At 38.7% G+C, this 13,101-nt stretch overlaps 1 protein-coding gene across 1 annotated transcript in view; it reads right to left on the bottom strand.

Annotated features, from left to right (window-relative positions):
* Nucleotides 1–13,096, bottom strand: part of DTD2 (D-aminoacyl-tRNA deacylase 2) — a gene marked incomplete at its 5' end in the record, with an annotated part of 23,857 nt that extends 10,761 nt beyond the window's left edge. Inside the window, one exon of the mRNA XM_035902045.1 lies at nt 12,923–13,096. Within this exon, the coding sequence (XP_035757938.1) occupies nt 12,923–13,096 (174 nt within the window). The remainder of the gene's footprint in view (nt 1–12,922) is intronic.
* Between the last annotated feature and the right edge of the window lie 5 nt (nt 13,097–13,101).

The following is a 13,101-nucleotide window of genomic DNA, read 5'->3' as shown; positions in this document are numbered from 1 at the left end:
GCGGGCCTGTAACCAGGGGTCTGGCAGGACGGCAGCGACTTCGGCCTGCGAATATTTAAAAGCAGCCTATGTGACACGCAAGCGATACAGAAAACTCTTACTGAAAATGTGAGAGAAAATAATCAAATACCACACACCTGTTTAAAGAAGGTAAAACAGGGCTTGTGATCTGTCAGTGACCTCTGAGGGGACAGGCAGCAAGGATGCAAGCTTTGGAACAGAGTAAAAGTATTTCTGCATCTCAATTTACCGATGCCCTACAGCTAGGAGGGAGCAGGGGTTTGTTTGTTTGTTTGTTTATGAGAAGTGAAAAATCTGTCTTCCAGGGGGCGAATGTCACATGCTTGGGGTAAGAATAGTATGCCGTGTAGTTTCTGCATGAAAAAAAAAAAGGTACTAATGAGTTTTTGACTTGCTTCTTTAAAAACAAGTAATGTTTGTGTTGCAGGTGACTGAGGTGCACCTATGGAGTTGGAGCATTTCTCTTCAGTGATACAGCTTTGGAGCAGAGGAAATAGAAAATAATGCAGTTAAAAGGGATCTGGATAGCTAGGGATCAAAATAACAATCTGGAAAAAAAAAAGTGCATAGGTCTGAAATGGGATCCCATTGCTAATGGGAAAAGTTAAAGTATTGCAGCTGCTTCTTTTATTATCTTGCAGGTTTTTGGCTACATACCCAGCTCTGACATTAGAAGAGTTGTGTCTTCCTCCCATCTGTGAATTCTGACAGATACAGGTTTTGAATAACATTGGCTTCAGCAAAGTCAGGATAGAGTGATGCAGAATTCAGTGTCTCTCTGAATTAATTTTAAGACTGAAGATTTTATTTTTACAAGCATGTTTAATAAAAAAAAGTAATACATAGCAGTGTGGGTGAGAAGCCAAATTTTATTAATTGGCCTCAATCATAGAGTAGGATTACTGACGATTACTATTGCACAGCAAGGGGCAATATGCATGAATAGCCAGTGTTACACATAGGGATATATTTGGCTTCTGTCATTTTAAAAATAACATTCTCTCTTGCATGAGTGTTCAGTGAGGTTGCTCTTCCTAAAGCAAACCTTTATGGAAGAAGAGGAAATCGCACTAGGTGGTTAGTGCATAAACTATCTCATTTTTGCTAGCTGTAGGGTATTGTTAAGTATGAGCTGTTTTTATTTAAACTCAGCTAATTTTATTTAAAATACCTTCTGTTCATTTACTCTAAAGCTGTATCCCCAGACTCATTAAAAAGAGTTTAATGAGGTAGAAATCCATTTAAAATGAGGGGGTTTTCCATAGATATATTTGTGATATAAATTGATTGTTAAGGAAAATGGATTATACTACAGTCTGAGCAAATTATTTAAGCAGGTTATAAAGGGATATTAATATATGAGGATACTGATTGTTCTTTGTTGCAGTACCATTATTTATGCCAGGATTTGATGGAGAATATTTATGTGAAAGTTTCAACACAAATGCCTATGAAACAGTGTATGGAAAAATTAATATGACATTGTTTTATTTATGGATTCTTGGAGGTATTATGTCATATTTTCCTTGGGACGCCAAATTAATTTTGTTGTAATACATCTTGAATCTTATTGGCTCATAGTTAGGTTAAGGGCCTCTCTTTTTATGTCAAAGAATGATAGTAAATTTTTTGGTTAAATTTTAGACAAGGGTTTGGATTTGATTGTGGTTTTTATATAGAGAAGAACTTCCTGACGTCTACAGAATATATCCATGCATAACATGCATTGATATTTTTATCAGTTATTATATAAAGACATTTTTCTTCATGTTTTGGATTTGACAACTGTCCCAGAATATTTCTTGTATCCTCTCTGCTTGTTGTCACTGTAGTAGAGAGTAGGTATTTTGAGAATGGTATCCAGAAGGCATTTCTGGTCATTTTCACATCAGTTCTCTTTCAGAGGGACAGATGGCAGTATGAACCATTTCTCACAAATTTCAGTGGACATGTGTTTTTCCTTACCCTTTGTGTGAATGGTCATGCATATTTCATGTACATTTAATGGAATGAATCCTTTTGTGAAGAGGGGTGTGTGTGCTGGGAGCTCTGCTTCTGCGGGTACTTGGCTTTCTCTTATTTTATCAGAGGATGAAATGCTAGAGGTCTTTCAGTACCAAAATGATCTCAAGTGGTCTTGAATTCTTCCCTAGGATGATTATTTTTTTTTTTTTTTTTTTTTTTTTTTTTTTTTTTTTTTTTTTTTTTTTTTTTTTTGTTAGTATTAAGTTTGGTGTTGCATACCATTTGGCAGGGGCAGTCATTGACTGGAACTTGAAGGGACTAGATGCATCTTGGATGTTATTCGTTTGTCTACAGTGTCTGAAACCATGATCAAAGGTCTTTCAAGCAGCTATCACATCAACAGAGTGCCCCTAGGTAGTGTCATCTGTTTTGAAGAGAAACTGTACAAAGCTGCAGTAGTGCTTAGATAGCAAAGATACAAAACAGGTTGCTGGTAAGGGTTATATCTTGGTAAAACTACCTCTTGTAGTACAGGACAGATGTAGCTGAAAGGCTGCAGAGTGTCAAAGGAAGAATTAAACATTTTCTCATTGTCCAGCGTGGAAGTCCCCCTTCCCACGCATACAGAGATTTAAAAAAAGTGGAAAGAAGACAAGTAGCAGGGCACATAGAAGGAAAGAAAGAGTACTTACTTAAATCACTTGGAGACGTATAGTAAAGAATCAGAGGTGGATGCCACTATGGCTGTGAAGGGTGAGACAGAACTGATGGACCCTGCTGTGCTAGGAAGTAGAAGTTGCTGTTAGAAGACTTTCATCATCAGAGATGGCCTGGAAAGTGGAATTTGCAGCAATGAACTGCAAATTTCCATCACGAGATAAAGAAAAGTCCACAAAATACTTTGTAAACTGGGACTAATGTTTAAATAATAAAATACATTTTTTAATTTAGCCATGCAGAAACAACAGATCAATCCCTCAAAGAAAGAAAGAAAGAAAAAAAAAAAGATATTGCATATCACTAGTCTAAGCTGTTAAAACTGCGACAGGACATCTCAGAATGATAGCATGTTTTGTTTTTGAAGTGATATTTACAGTCTTATATCATGAACCGAGTCCTTTGCTTTCTGTTGGATCATGATCCCTTTTTCTTCTCTGTTGCTCCCAGTTTACTTTGCTTCTGTTTTTGAGCCGCTTGGCCTACTCGTGCTATCTGTGACAAGTTATCTCACTCTTTATATTTGGTGATTTTTATTTATTTTTTTTTTGGTAGCCTGTTTCTCAGTCTAGTTCAAGACCCAGTTAAGCTTTCTTTTTTCTACAGCCTCAGAATTTCTAGCTGAAATACTGATTAGCTGGAAGAGATAAAATATCTCTGAACAGTGATGTGGGTGTAGAGAGGATTAGGAGGTGGTGTATCATTGTATTGTCTAAGTAGCAGACACATTCTGATGACTGTATTGAGTACTGACTTAAAGCGCTGTCCAGACGTTAAGGTCAGGAGTATGCCTGCCTCCATCCATTCTTCTCCTTCCTCCAGAGGTATTTAGATGAGGAAAGGGGAGAGAGGGCATGAAGAATTTCCCTGGTATAAGTCAAGCAGCAGAAATGAGATAGAATAGCAGTCCTGTCACTCTAAGTCCGCAAGTATTGCACAATGCCTGTGTAAAGCTACCAGAAATAGCTCTTCCAGAGAAGATGTGGGGTGAAGACTTATTGTTGCCTTTGCCTTCCAAACAGCCTCTGGATCTGTTTAGCCTTCAAAAGAAGCATTGCAGACTTCTGGAGGAAGATGACTGAGAGGAAGAGATGGCACTGTGATTTTTATCTTTCTGGCTTGCACCATAGCTCTGAAGAAGGTTGTGACTTCTTCAGCCCCAGTTTTGTAGCTTCAGAGTTGGTATACCTCTTTAGCTCTTACAGCAGAGCCAAGTTACTGTCCCCGGGAATGTCAGAATTGTTTCCAGTGAAGGCTGGTATTCCTGTTGTGGAAGAGCAATCCTGTGCTTTGAGCAGTTGATTTTATGTGTGTTTAAAGTACGCAGCAAAAATTAAACACACTATTAAAAATAGATTAGTGCTTTGTTTAGCCCTTCGTACAATTACAAAACAGATACTGAAATGTGTTAAATTAGAGTAATCAAAAGTTAATTAAATTTCTGAACAAAACAACAGATTCAGTGTGAAGGCTGTGTCAGGTACAATTGGGGGGGGGGGGGGGGGGGGGAAGGTAGCCAGATAAAGACACGCAATCTGCTTACTTACTGTGATTGCCTAAAGGAGGAAGCACCCACCTAGCTATAAAAGGCTAACCTTATGGTCACAGGGCCTGGAGCAAACAGGCAGGAGTCGGAGCGCTAAATGAGAGTCTGCAGCTGTACAGGCTGGCTGCCATCCTAGAGCAAGCTCGGTATACCCGCTCAGGCCAGCTTTGATCAGTGAAAACTCAGCTTCAGCTTCTTGTGCTCCATATGGAGCTGCTGACCACGCATCTGCGCAGAGCTTGGCACTGGTCTGGTAGTGCGGTAGGTGGTGGTTCTGCTTTGCTTCAGGCCACCAAGCTCACCTATGCCTGACTGATCCAGACGGGTGTTGCAAACTGGGTTCCTCCTAATGGAGGAAGTATTTAGACCAGGCACTATGGAGCACAGATCCTACGTTCTTTACGCCCTACATTCAGGGTTGGTCTGGTGTAGACCTAAGGTGTCTCCACCAAATGTTTGTGCTGTGCTCCACAGCGCCTGTATTACTGGTCCCTGTTATGCTGGATACTGTCCTCTACCCCTGCCATGTAACGGAATTAAAATCTGTTCTTTTCCCCTGGTATTGCTGCATCGCTGCTCTCTTCACCTCATAAACGCTTTTGCAATAGTAATTAGTACTACAGAAGTGTGGTTTTGTTAGTATTTTAAATTTTTTTAAAGTTATTTTTTTTAATTTTTGGTGAGAAATTTTGATGGTGACGATGTTGCTATAGACAAAAACGTATCAATATCTTCTAGAAGCTGGAACTTGAGTTTCCATGTTTTCAATAGATGCTATATGTAAAATTATCAGAGTATTGGTGTGAAGCCTCATGTTATTATTAAAAATGTACATGGATTGAGACATGGCTCTTTCTGCTCCTTTCACTAACAGCATGAAAGGTAATTTATTATTCTCTGTGTACCTGGAGGGCTCCTTGCCTCCAGTTACTGTTGAGTGTGCAGGCATAATGAGGCTGCATGTCATTTTTTTTTGCATTTGTATGGATGACTTTCAAAATAAAACTCTTGCCACAGCTTCAAGCCAAAAGCTTTCTCCTTGAGCCACAGCTCCTATCATTTTTTTCCCCTTGGGCATACTGATCCTTAGTTAGTCAGGAAAGCATGCACACAAATGATAGGTCATTAGAAAATTCTCTGAATAGCAAACCTCTGAAGTCATCCCAAGTGCTGTTTGCCATGCATCATGATAAAACTGGGTGAGTTTGAGGAGGCACTAATTATATGCTTCATCTGTCATTTATCAGTTGTTGGAGCTGTTGTTCCCAGAACAGAGCAACCTTTTCCTCGGCATAGTTCAACACGATTGCCAGAGCTCAATGAGCCGAGCAGGGTTGACAATTTTTGGCATTTTATTCTCTTAGACATAAGATCATTGCATTACAACACAAACGGGTATCTCGCTTTGCCATAACACAGCATCATATACACATACAGTAATGTTGGTCTATGGGCTTTTCTTAAAATTGTATTTTGGCAACTCATCCCCTTAGAATAGCAACTGTAGGACTTGCGTTTACCATCAGCCTTTAGTTTTTGATGGTTTGTTTCAGTTAATGCAATAGTGCATATATAATCCTCTCATGATTTTAACCAACTTAAATAGAAGGTGATCTTGTTTCCCCTCAGGCCTTGTGGGGAAAAAAAGCAGATGTTTAATGCAGTGAGCTAAATAATAGAAGATTGTAAATTCTAATGAATATTCATGGAGTCAAATAAGATAATGGACCATGTGTCAAGAAATAATGTGGCTTCCTGCTATGACTTCCAGTGCGGCTTAACATGTTTCAAAGAGCTTCCAGTGTCAAGAATTGTTCTTTAATGTGTATTTATCACACTTTCTTAAAGCACGGATTTTTTTAATGCATGTTTCTGAACTAATTTGGGGTGATATTATTTCTTTATAATTGATACCTCAGAAACAGTGCAATGATCAAAAGGAGATTTTTCACATAATCTTTGTTTTTTCTTTAAGCCGCCAAAGGGTCACAGTTTCTTTCTTTTACAATAGATGCTAAATAGCTGCTACAGAGTGGAAGTAAACCACTTTATGTTCAATATTTGATGTTTTAACAGAATAGAAAAATGGCATTTGGTATAACTTTTTCTTAAAGAGCTTTTTATTTCACAGATAATTCTTGGAGCTGCTGGAGGCTTACTTTTTTTATGAATAACTGGGTAAAACAATTACTTTATAACTTGGGATATGTTAATATCAATTACAGATATTTAATCTTTCCCTGGATACGCTTTTGCCCATAGGACAAAAAATAATTATGTCTTCATAGCGAAAATCTGAGTGAGGGCCATGTCCAGATTAAAAAGCCCTTCATTTTGGTGCCCATAAAGAAATTCCAGTACAAATACGAGGGGTGTTAGCTTCTCTTATAGGAAACACAGATGTAACTAATGCACTCTTGAGTTTAGAGAATGACTCAGCCCACCTTTAGGTAAGCCTCCAGGCTACATCTGTACTAGGAAGTTAATCAATTGCAGGAAATATTCTTGGACACTGCAACTCATCTTTACTTTTAACAGTTCCTGACATACTTTTGACCAGGCTAACTCACTAGCAAAGCACAACACCGCCCTGCTTTGCAAACCTCCTTTCTCCAGCGACTTCCGTTAAGTCCCTTGGCTAATAAGCCCAAGTGCTGAATTCAACGATCGCTTAGTGTAAAAAAAAATAGTTGTATTTTCTATCGATAATCCCTCTATTTCCTGTAATACCATTATATTTCCTCATGTCAAAGTTTGATTAAATTAGTATTTTAAAAGGTGCAGTGCAGTCCTTTAGTGGCAGTAATTAAAAGAGTAAATTACATTTATTTCTGATAGAGTTTTTTTTTAGACCTTAGTTTTCAGATCCATAAGCCAATAGCTTTCATGAAGAATTCACTAGAAAACTTCCTTCCTTTGAACCAGTTACAATGAGAAACCTAGTTACTTCGTTGTATGGAGTCACGAACCCAGGCCCTCTTCTCTCCATGCCCAGGGAGTTGGGATGGAAAAAAAAGCAAAGATAAAATTCTTCAACAGGAACTCGCTCAGCTTCTTGTAAAAGTTAAGACTTCAAAGGTGCTCTGCTTTAGGCTGTTCTTGGCTTGGTCTAAGCTTCCTATAAAGGAGAAAATAGGCAAGTTGTAAATATGCCTATCATCTTCATTGTCTGTGCTAGGAACATCAGTGGGCTCTATCCTGCCTAAAGCAGCCTGCTGTGCGACATCAGAGGATGTTAGCATAATTAAAAATATGAGGCACTGTGTCTCCCTTTTTTGGGGGGGTAAATCAGTAATAGTAACACTTCAGCATAGGAGATTAGAAATCATGAACTCCAGATTATATTCCTGGATCCGCCTCTGGCTCAATGTAAAACCCCGAAGAAGTGTTACTTTCCTTGAAGCTGAGGACTGACCAGAGGATCGCATTCCAATGATCAGCTGCTCTGGCTCCAAAGTGGTGGAGCACCTCACAGTTTTACATGATAGTGCTTCAAACAGGGTGTGCAGACAAAAGAAGTGGTTTTGGATCACATTTATTTTCAGCTGAGATCGGTCCTTGCACACTGGAACACTTGAGCAGGTTGCTGCTGGTGTAATTGTGTAAGTGGTCCATATACACCCAAAGTGCATCGGTGCTCTTCTGAAAGATCTTGCACTGCTAGTGTGCTGGGAGTTACAAGTATTGAATGGCCACTGAACTGGTCTGGAACATGAATCAGATTTTAAAAATAATTATTAAACACCAAAACCACTAAAAGTTGACGTTAATGTCTCAGTCAGCCTCACTGGTCAAATAAGATTAATTTGCTGTACAGAACTTATTTAGGCTTAAGGTTCTGATGTTAACAAAAATGCTTCCTGTAAAGCACAAGCTTATTACTGAAGAGCAGAATTAAAAATTATTTCAGAAACTGAAATTGTGACTGAATGCCATTATGACTCAGACCAGTGGTGTCAAATGGTTTACTGAAGCTTTTAGGACAGTGACCATCTTTTTTATTCTGTATTTGTACAATGTCTAATACAAGAGGGCTCTCTATGCCCCTGGGACTCTTATCATAGCAATTTATCTCCATTACCAAAAAAAAAAAAAAAAAAAAGAAAGGAAATAAGAAAGAAAATGCCAGTCTTCCTTCGATGATTGTAAAATATATGGCAAAGATTAGAAATACTTTAAAAAAACCCCAACAACCTTTGTTTTTCTCTTTTCTTTAAGTATGGCAATACTGTTAATTGGAGTTAATTCCATTCATCCAATAAATATTTGTATATAAGGTACCTAAGAAAAATTACGTGGCTTTGTTACTGAAGGGCATATTCAACAAAATAAATCTCTTCATTTTCTGCACCACTTGCTTAAGGCTGGAAAAATTGCTGTAATATCAGCTGCATCTTCACTGTGATGTGACTGTTACTATAGTAAGCAATATTAACCTGAAGAACTTGATGACTGACTGCAGAAGAATTTAGATCATTTAAATAAGATTTTCATCTCTTCTTGACTGTGAAGGACTGCACTGATTGAAATGTCCACACAAAAGCAATATACAAACTAAATAGGGCTCAATTCTGCCAGACCTTCTTCTTCATTCAGCAAAATGGAACTGAAGGAGACAACTTTGTTTCTTTCTCACTTTAAGGTTTGGCAAAGCATTCACATAGGATGAAGCTACTTTTGTGGTCTTATATTTACTGAAAATATTAATACACATGATAAAAATTAATACTTTATTACTGTTTCTTATGGTTTTTCATTGTGCTTGTTAAGATGTTGCAGTTTCAAGTACTGCCATACATAATCAACAAAGTCTGCTTCTTAACCAAGGTAATATTCTATACGAAAACACAGGTAAACCTCACTTGTTTTGTATGGATATTTGAAATCAGAATCTGTTACAGCATCTTGGGCCAAATTTACTTTTCAACAAGTGGGCATAAGTGCCTCGATATCAGTGATGTCGGTCTTGGTTTCTAAGCCTAGCAGGAAAAAGATGTAAGAAGAGAAATTCTAATGAATGACAGAGAGGCAGCAGTGTGAGACTCTCCTCATACATGCCTGCAGTTGTTTTCTTCTGTCATGCCTGAAATTCCTTAATTACATGTTTTTGAGGTGTGCCTTACTGATATGGCTGGAGCCTGTTACCCCCAGGTCTGACACCGAGCCCACGTGCACAAGCTCTGCCAAGCCAATGCTGGCTTCTGCAGGACCAGGTTGTATGTCTCAGCATTAAGTAAAGCAACCTGGAAGTTGCTTTAACTTACATGAGGAGCATAGCAAAGATAAAGCAAAGAACTCACACCGGTAGGTGTTTTGGCAGCCTGGTCTGGTTTGTCAGCCCCACAGGAGAATGACAGTCTGGCAAGAGACGCGAGAGCAACTCTAGCTCGGTCTTGGCGCTGCCAAAGCGAGGAGGTGACAGCCGTCCTGAGACACGGTGCATGGGCTGAGCCAGGAGGTAACGCTGACAAGCCTGAGGCTCAGAAACACAGGCAGAGCACCAGTAGTTGTTGGGTGAGAGCACAAGTAATCACGGAGGATTACCATTTTTTTTTTCAAACTTGCAAACAACTCCTCCAGTTAAGATAGCATGGAAAAAAGGGAACGTGATGACCCCAGGTGTCCTCCTTGCGCTCCAGCAGTCTGAGGCTCAGAGAGAAGTAGAGTCTCCAACTTTTAAAAGGCAGTCTTAGTGGAAGTTTTCCTGGCTTCTCCAGAAGTGCCACAACTTCCATAACTCTTTTTCAGGGCACCATATCTTATATTACTATGTAACAATATGTGAAAGATTATAGCATAATTTAATATATTCATCTGTATTTCTCAATCGTACAACATCAGCCTCATTGGCCATCACATGAGCTTTGATAACTGCCCTAAAACTTAACTATCTTAGACTTCCTTTCTTCATGAACCAGGAAGTCATCCCTATGTGGACAAAAAAGATAAAAAGCAACATTTTAACATTATTAATCTTAAATGTGCCAAGGCTGGCTGACCAGACAGGGAAAAATCCAGAATCGGTGACACCCATGCAACACACACTTGCCCTGGTATGCTATGGTATATCTCTGTGGCCAAAGATCACAGTACAGGCCTGGTCATGAAGCAAAAATGACTCCTTAGTTATGAAGAACAGTTCTTTCACCTTTCTTTAATACAATTTCTAGCTCAAATTTTGACCAAAATGGATGGCTCATATGTGTATGAGTTTGCAGCGTGTCCTTAACTTACTATATTATTAATATGGTACTATGCAGACACCCAGAAACGAGAATAGAAACACAGGGCTCCATCAGCCTTGAAAGCTTACAGTCTTGGTAATATACTTTTTTTTTTTTTTAGCTGCTTATTTCCTATTGCACACAAATCAACCTAATTATCTACCAAGTCATTTTTCAAATGTTAATTAATTTTTTAAAATTTGGAGTCATTTGGCAACAAATCTCTCCTAGCTATACCTGGATACCCTAAATTGATTTTGAATGGAGAAAGAATACATTTAAACAGGAAACAATCTAATTTCAGACAAAAATCAAATCTATTTTTATCATGTTAGTGTTCAGGTTGAATAGCAATTTAACGTCTTTCAAACATTTTCTTACACTTACTTAAGGAAAACGTTATCAATTTGCATTAAAATTAAATATTGTATTTTTCATTTTGTTGAACTATTGAAACGTCCAGAGTGGAGTTCTCCGAGAGATGCAGAGATTGCCTGTAGTTTCCATAAAGACTCAAGTCTGACAGTAAAATCTTTGTTAATTTTTGGTTGCATTTTCTTAAACTCCTATTTTAGCACTGTATGTGGACTGCAATGACATGTCGGGCAAACAACTTAGACCAATACTTTCACATGTTAAAATTTAAATAGGAAGCCAAAAGCAACTATGAGAAGTGTATAATCCATAAAACTGTCTTCACAATTAGTAGAGATGGTGAAATACTACTCAATCAAACTAAGCAGTGTATTCCACTACTAACAATTAAGCTATTTTGAAAATGTCTGCTTTATTGCTGAGCAAATTTAATCCCTTTCTAATGGCCAAATTGTACTTTTCATATTCATATTCAGTACAACCTACTGCCATATTATCTCCCCTACTATTAACAAAGCAGTGCTAAAAGAAATTATTAAAACTAAAAATACTGAGAACTGTTCTTTCTTAGGTGACGGTATGGAAAACTCCTTCAACTCACTTTTCTAAAAATCAATTTTATTTTGTGCTAGATCAGCTTTACAAAAAACCAAACCCACAAAAACATTTGTGAGGGTTGTTCCAGTCAGTGTTAGAGCTATTCTCAGAACCAGAGAGTATAGTTCCAGAGATGGAACTTTTTTACCATTTTCTTTTCTTTGTATAGCCTTTGCGGCGATGGGTATCTAAACTGTATGCCTACCAGTGATCCTGCAGTAGCAATTTCATTTCTGTGAGATGCACAGTACTTTCCAATTTAACACTGCCTCCAACTGCTCAAGGTAGGAAAACCAATTATGCAAATTTCGTGCAAGGCAAAAGGTAATATGGTTTCCTGAGGCAGTGAGAAAAAGGCCCCTGAGGCAGATCTATGTTATAGTTTCAAATTAAGGTGGCTCATTGGTTTTCAGTATTCTTTTGCGTTTTGGCTTGGCAGTAAGGTAAATTATTGGGGAACTATTTGACCTCTTCAGCTGTCTGTGCTTGCTATGCAAAATATGCTCATGTGAGTACAACAAAAATGAGAGGTTGAATGAGAACCACTTAAAGGATATAAAAAAAATTTATTTTTATCATTGTAATTTTTGTGTGGTAGCTGAGCACCGGAATAAGCCTTTGAAAATGGTGGGGTTTAGCAAAACACTTGATTAGCACTTTTAATAATACAAGTCAAAAAATAACATTTAAAATAGCGGTGAAAATTCCTCTCACTGTGAAAGAGAGGAAATGTTTATTATAATAACGCTTTAAACTGATGTGAAATCCTCTGATCCATCACATATTACAAGAGCTACCAACAAAGAACACTATCTACGCTGTATTTTATCTTTGAAAACTAATGGCCTGAAACTGCCAAGATCTGAATTACTTCTATAATACCACTTAGATGAATAAGGACTATTCACGGAATTGTCAAAAGCAAATCATGTCAAACCAATCCAATTTCCTTCCAACAACATGGTTACAAGCCTCGTAGGTAGGAGAGAAGCAGTAGATGATGACGTGCATCTTAAAGCTTTAAACAAATCTCAACACGATATAAGTAACAGAAATGTGGTTTTGATGGAACTCCTGTGGAGTGGGTGTGAACTGGCTGGAAAAACAAAACTATAACCAGAATAATTACCAGTGCTTCAATGCTAGTATTTTAAAAAAAACCTAAACAGGTGGCATGGGTCCTGGCTACAGGTCTCCTTGTTTTTTTTTTTTTTTTAATTCATGACCCAAACGGTGAAATGGAATGTATTTGTTATATTAGCAGAGGACACAAACCAAGGAAGGCCCGAGCTCTTGCCCAACCATTCTGCGGGCCAAGGCGAGAATTCAAAAGGCACCGAGAAGCTGAAGGAGCGCCACAGAGAAAACCAGAACGAGATTCCCCAGGGACAAGGACACCACCGTGAGGAGTAACCCCAAACCAATCTGCAATGCATACGGTCACCCGGTATTTTCCCCTTGGGCCCGGTTTTCTTACAGGCAGCGGCAGAGACCTGCTCCTCGGTGCCGCCGCTCCACAGTGCCACCGCTCGGCGCTTCCTCCGGGAAGGCCTTGGCCTGTTCCGCCCAGGTCCGGAGCAGCAGCAGTTCTCTCAGCGCCAAATCCTGCACCTTCAGCAAGCTCCCCGCTCTCCCCGAGGCCTGCTGGGCCCGCCC

The sequence above is a fragment of the Egretta garzetta genome, unplaced genomic scaffold (genome assembly GCF_000687185.1).
Source record: "Egretta garzetta isolate BGI_Z169 unplaced genomic scaffold, ASM68718v1 scaffold79, whole genome shotgun sequence".
In the NCBI taxonomy this organism is placed as follows: Eukaryota; Metazoa; Chordata; class Aves; order Pelecaniformes; family Ardeidae; genus Egretta; species Egretta garzetta.
The sequence above is the reverse complement of the archived record's forward strand: the minus strand, read 5'-3'. Positions and strand labels throughout refer to the sequence as shown.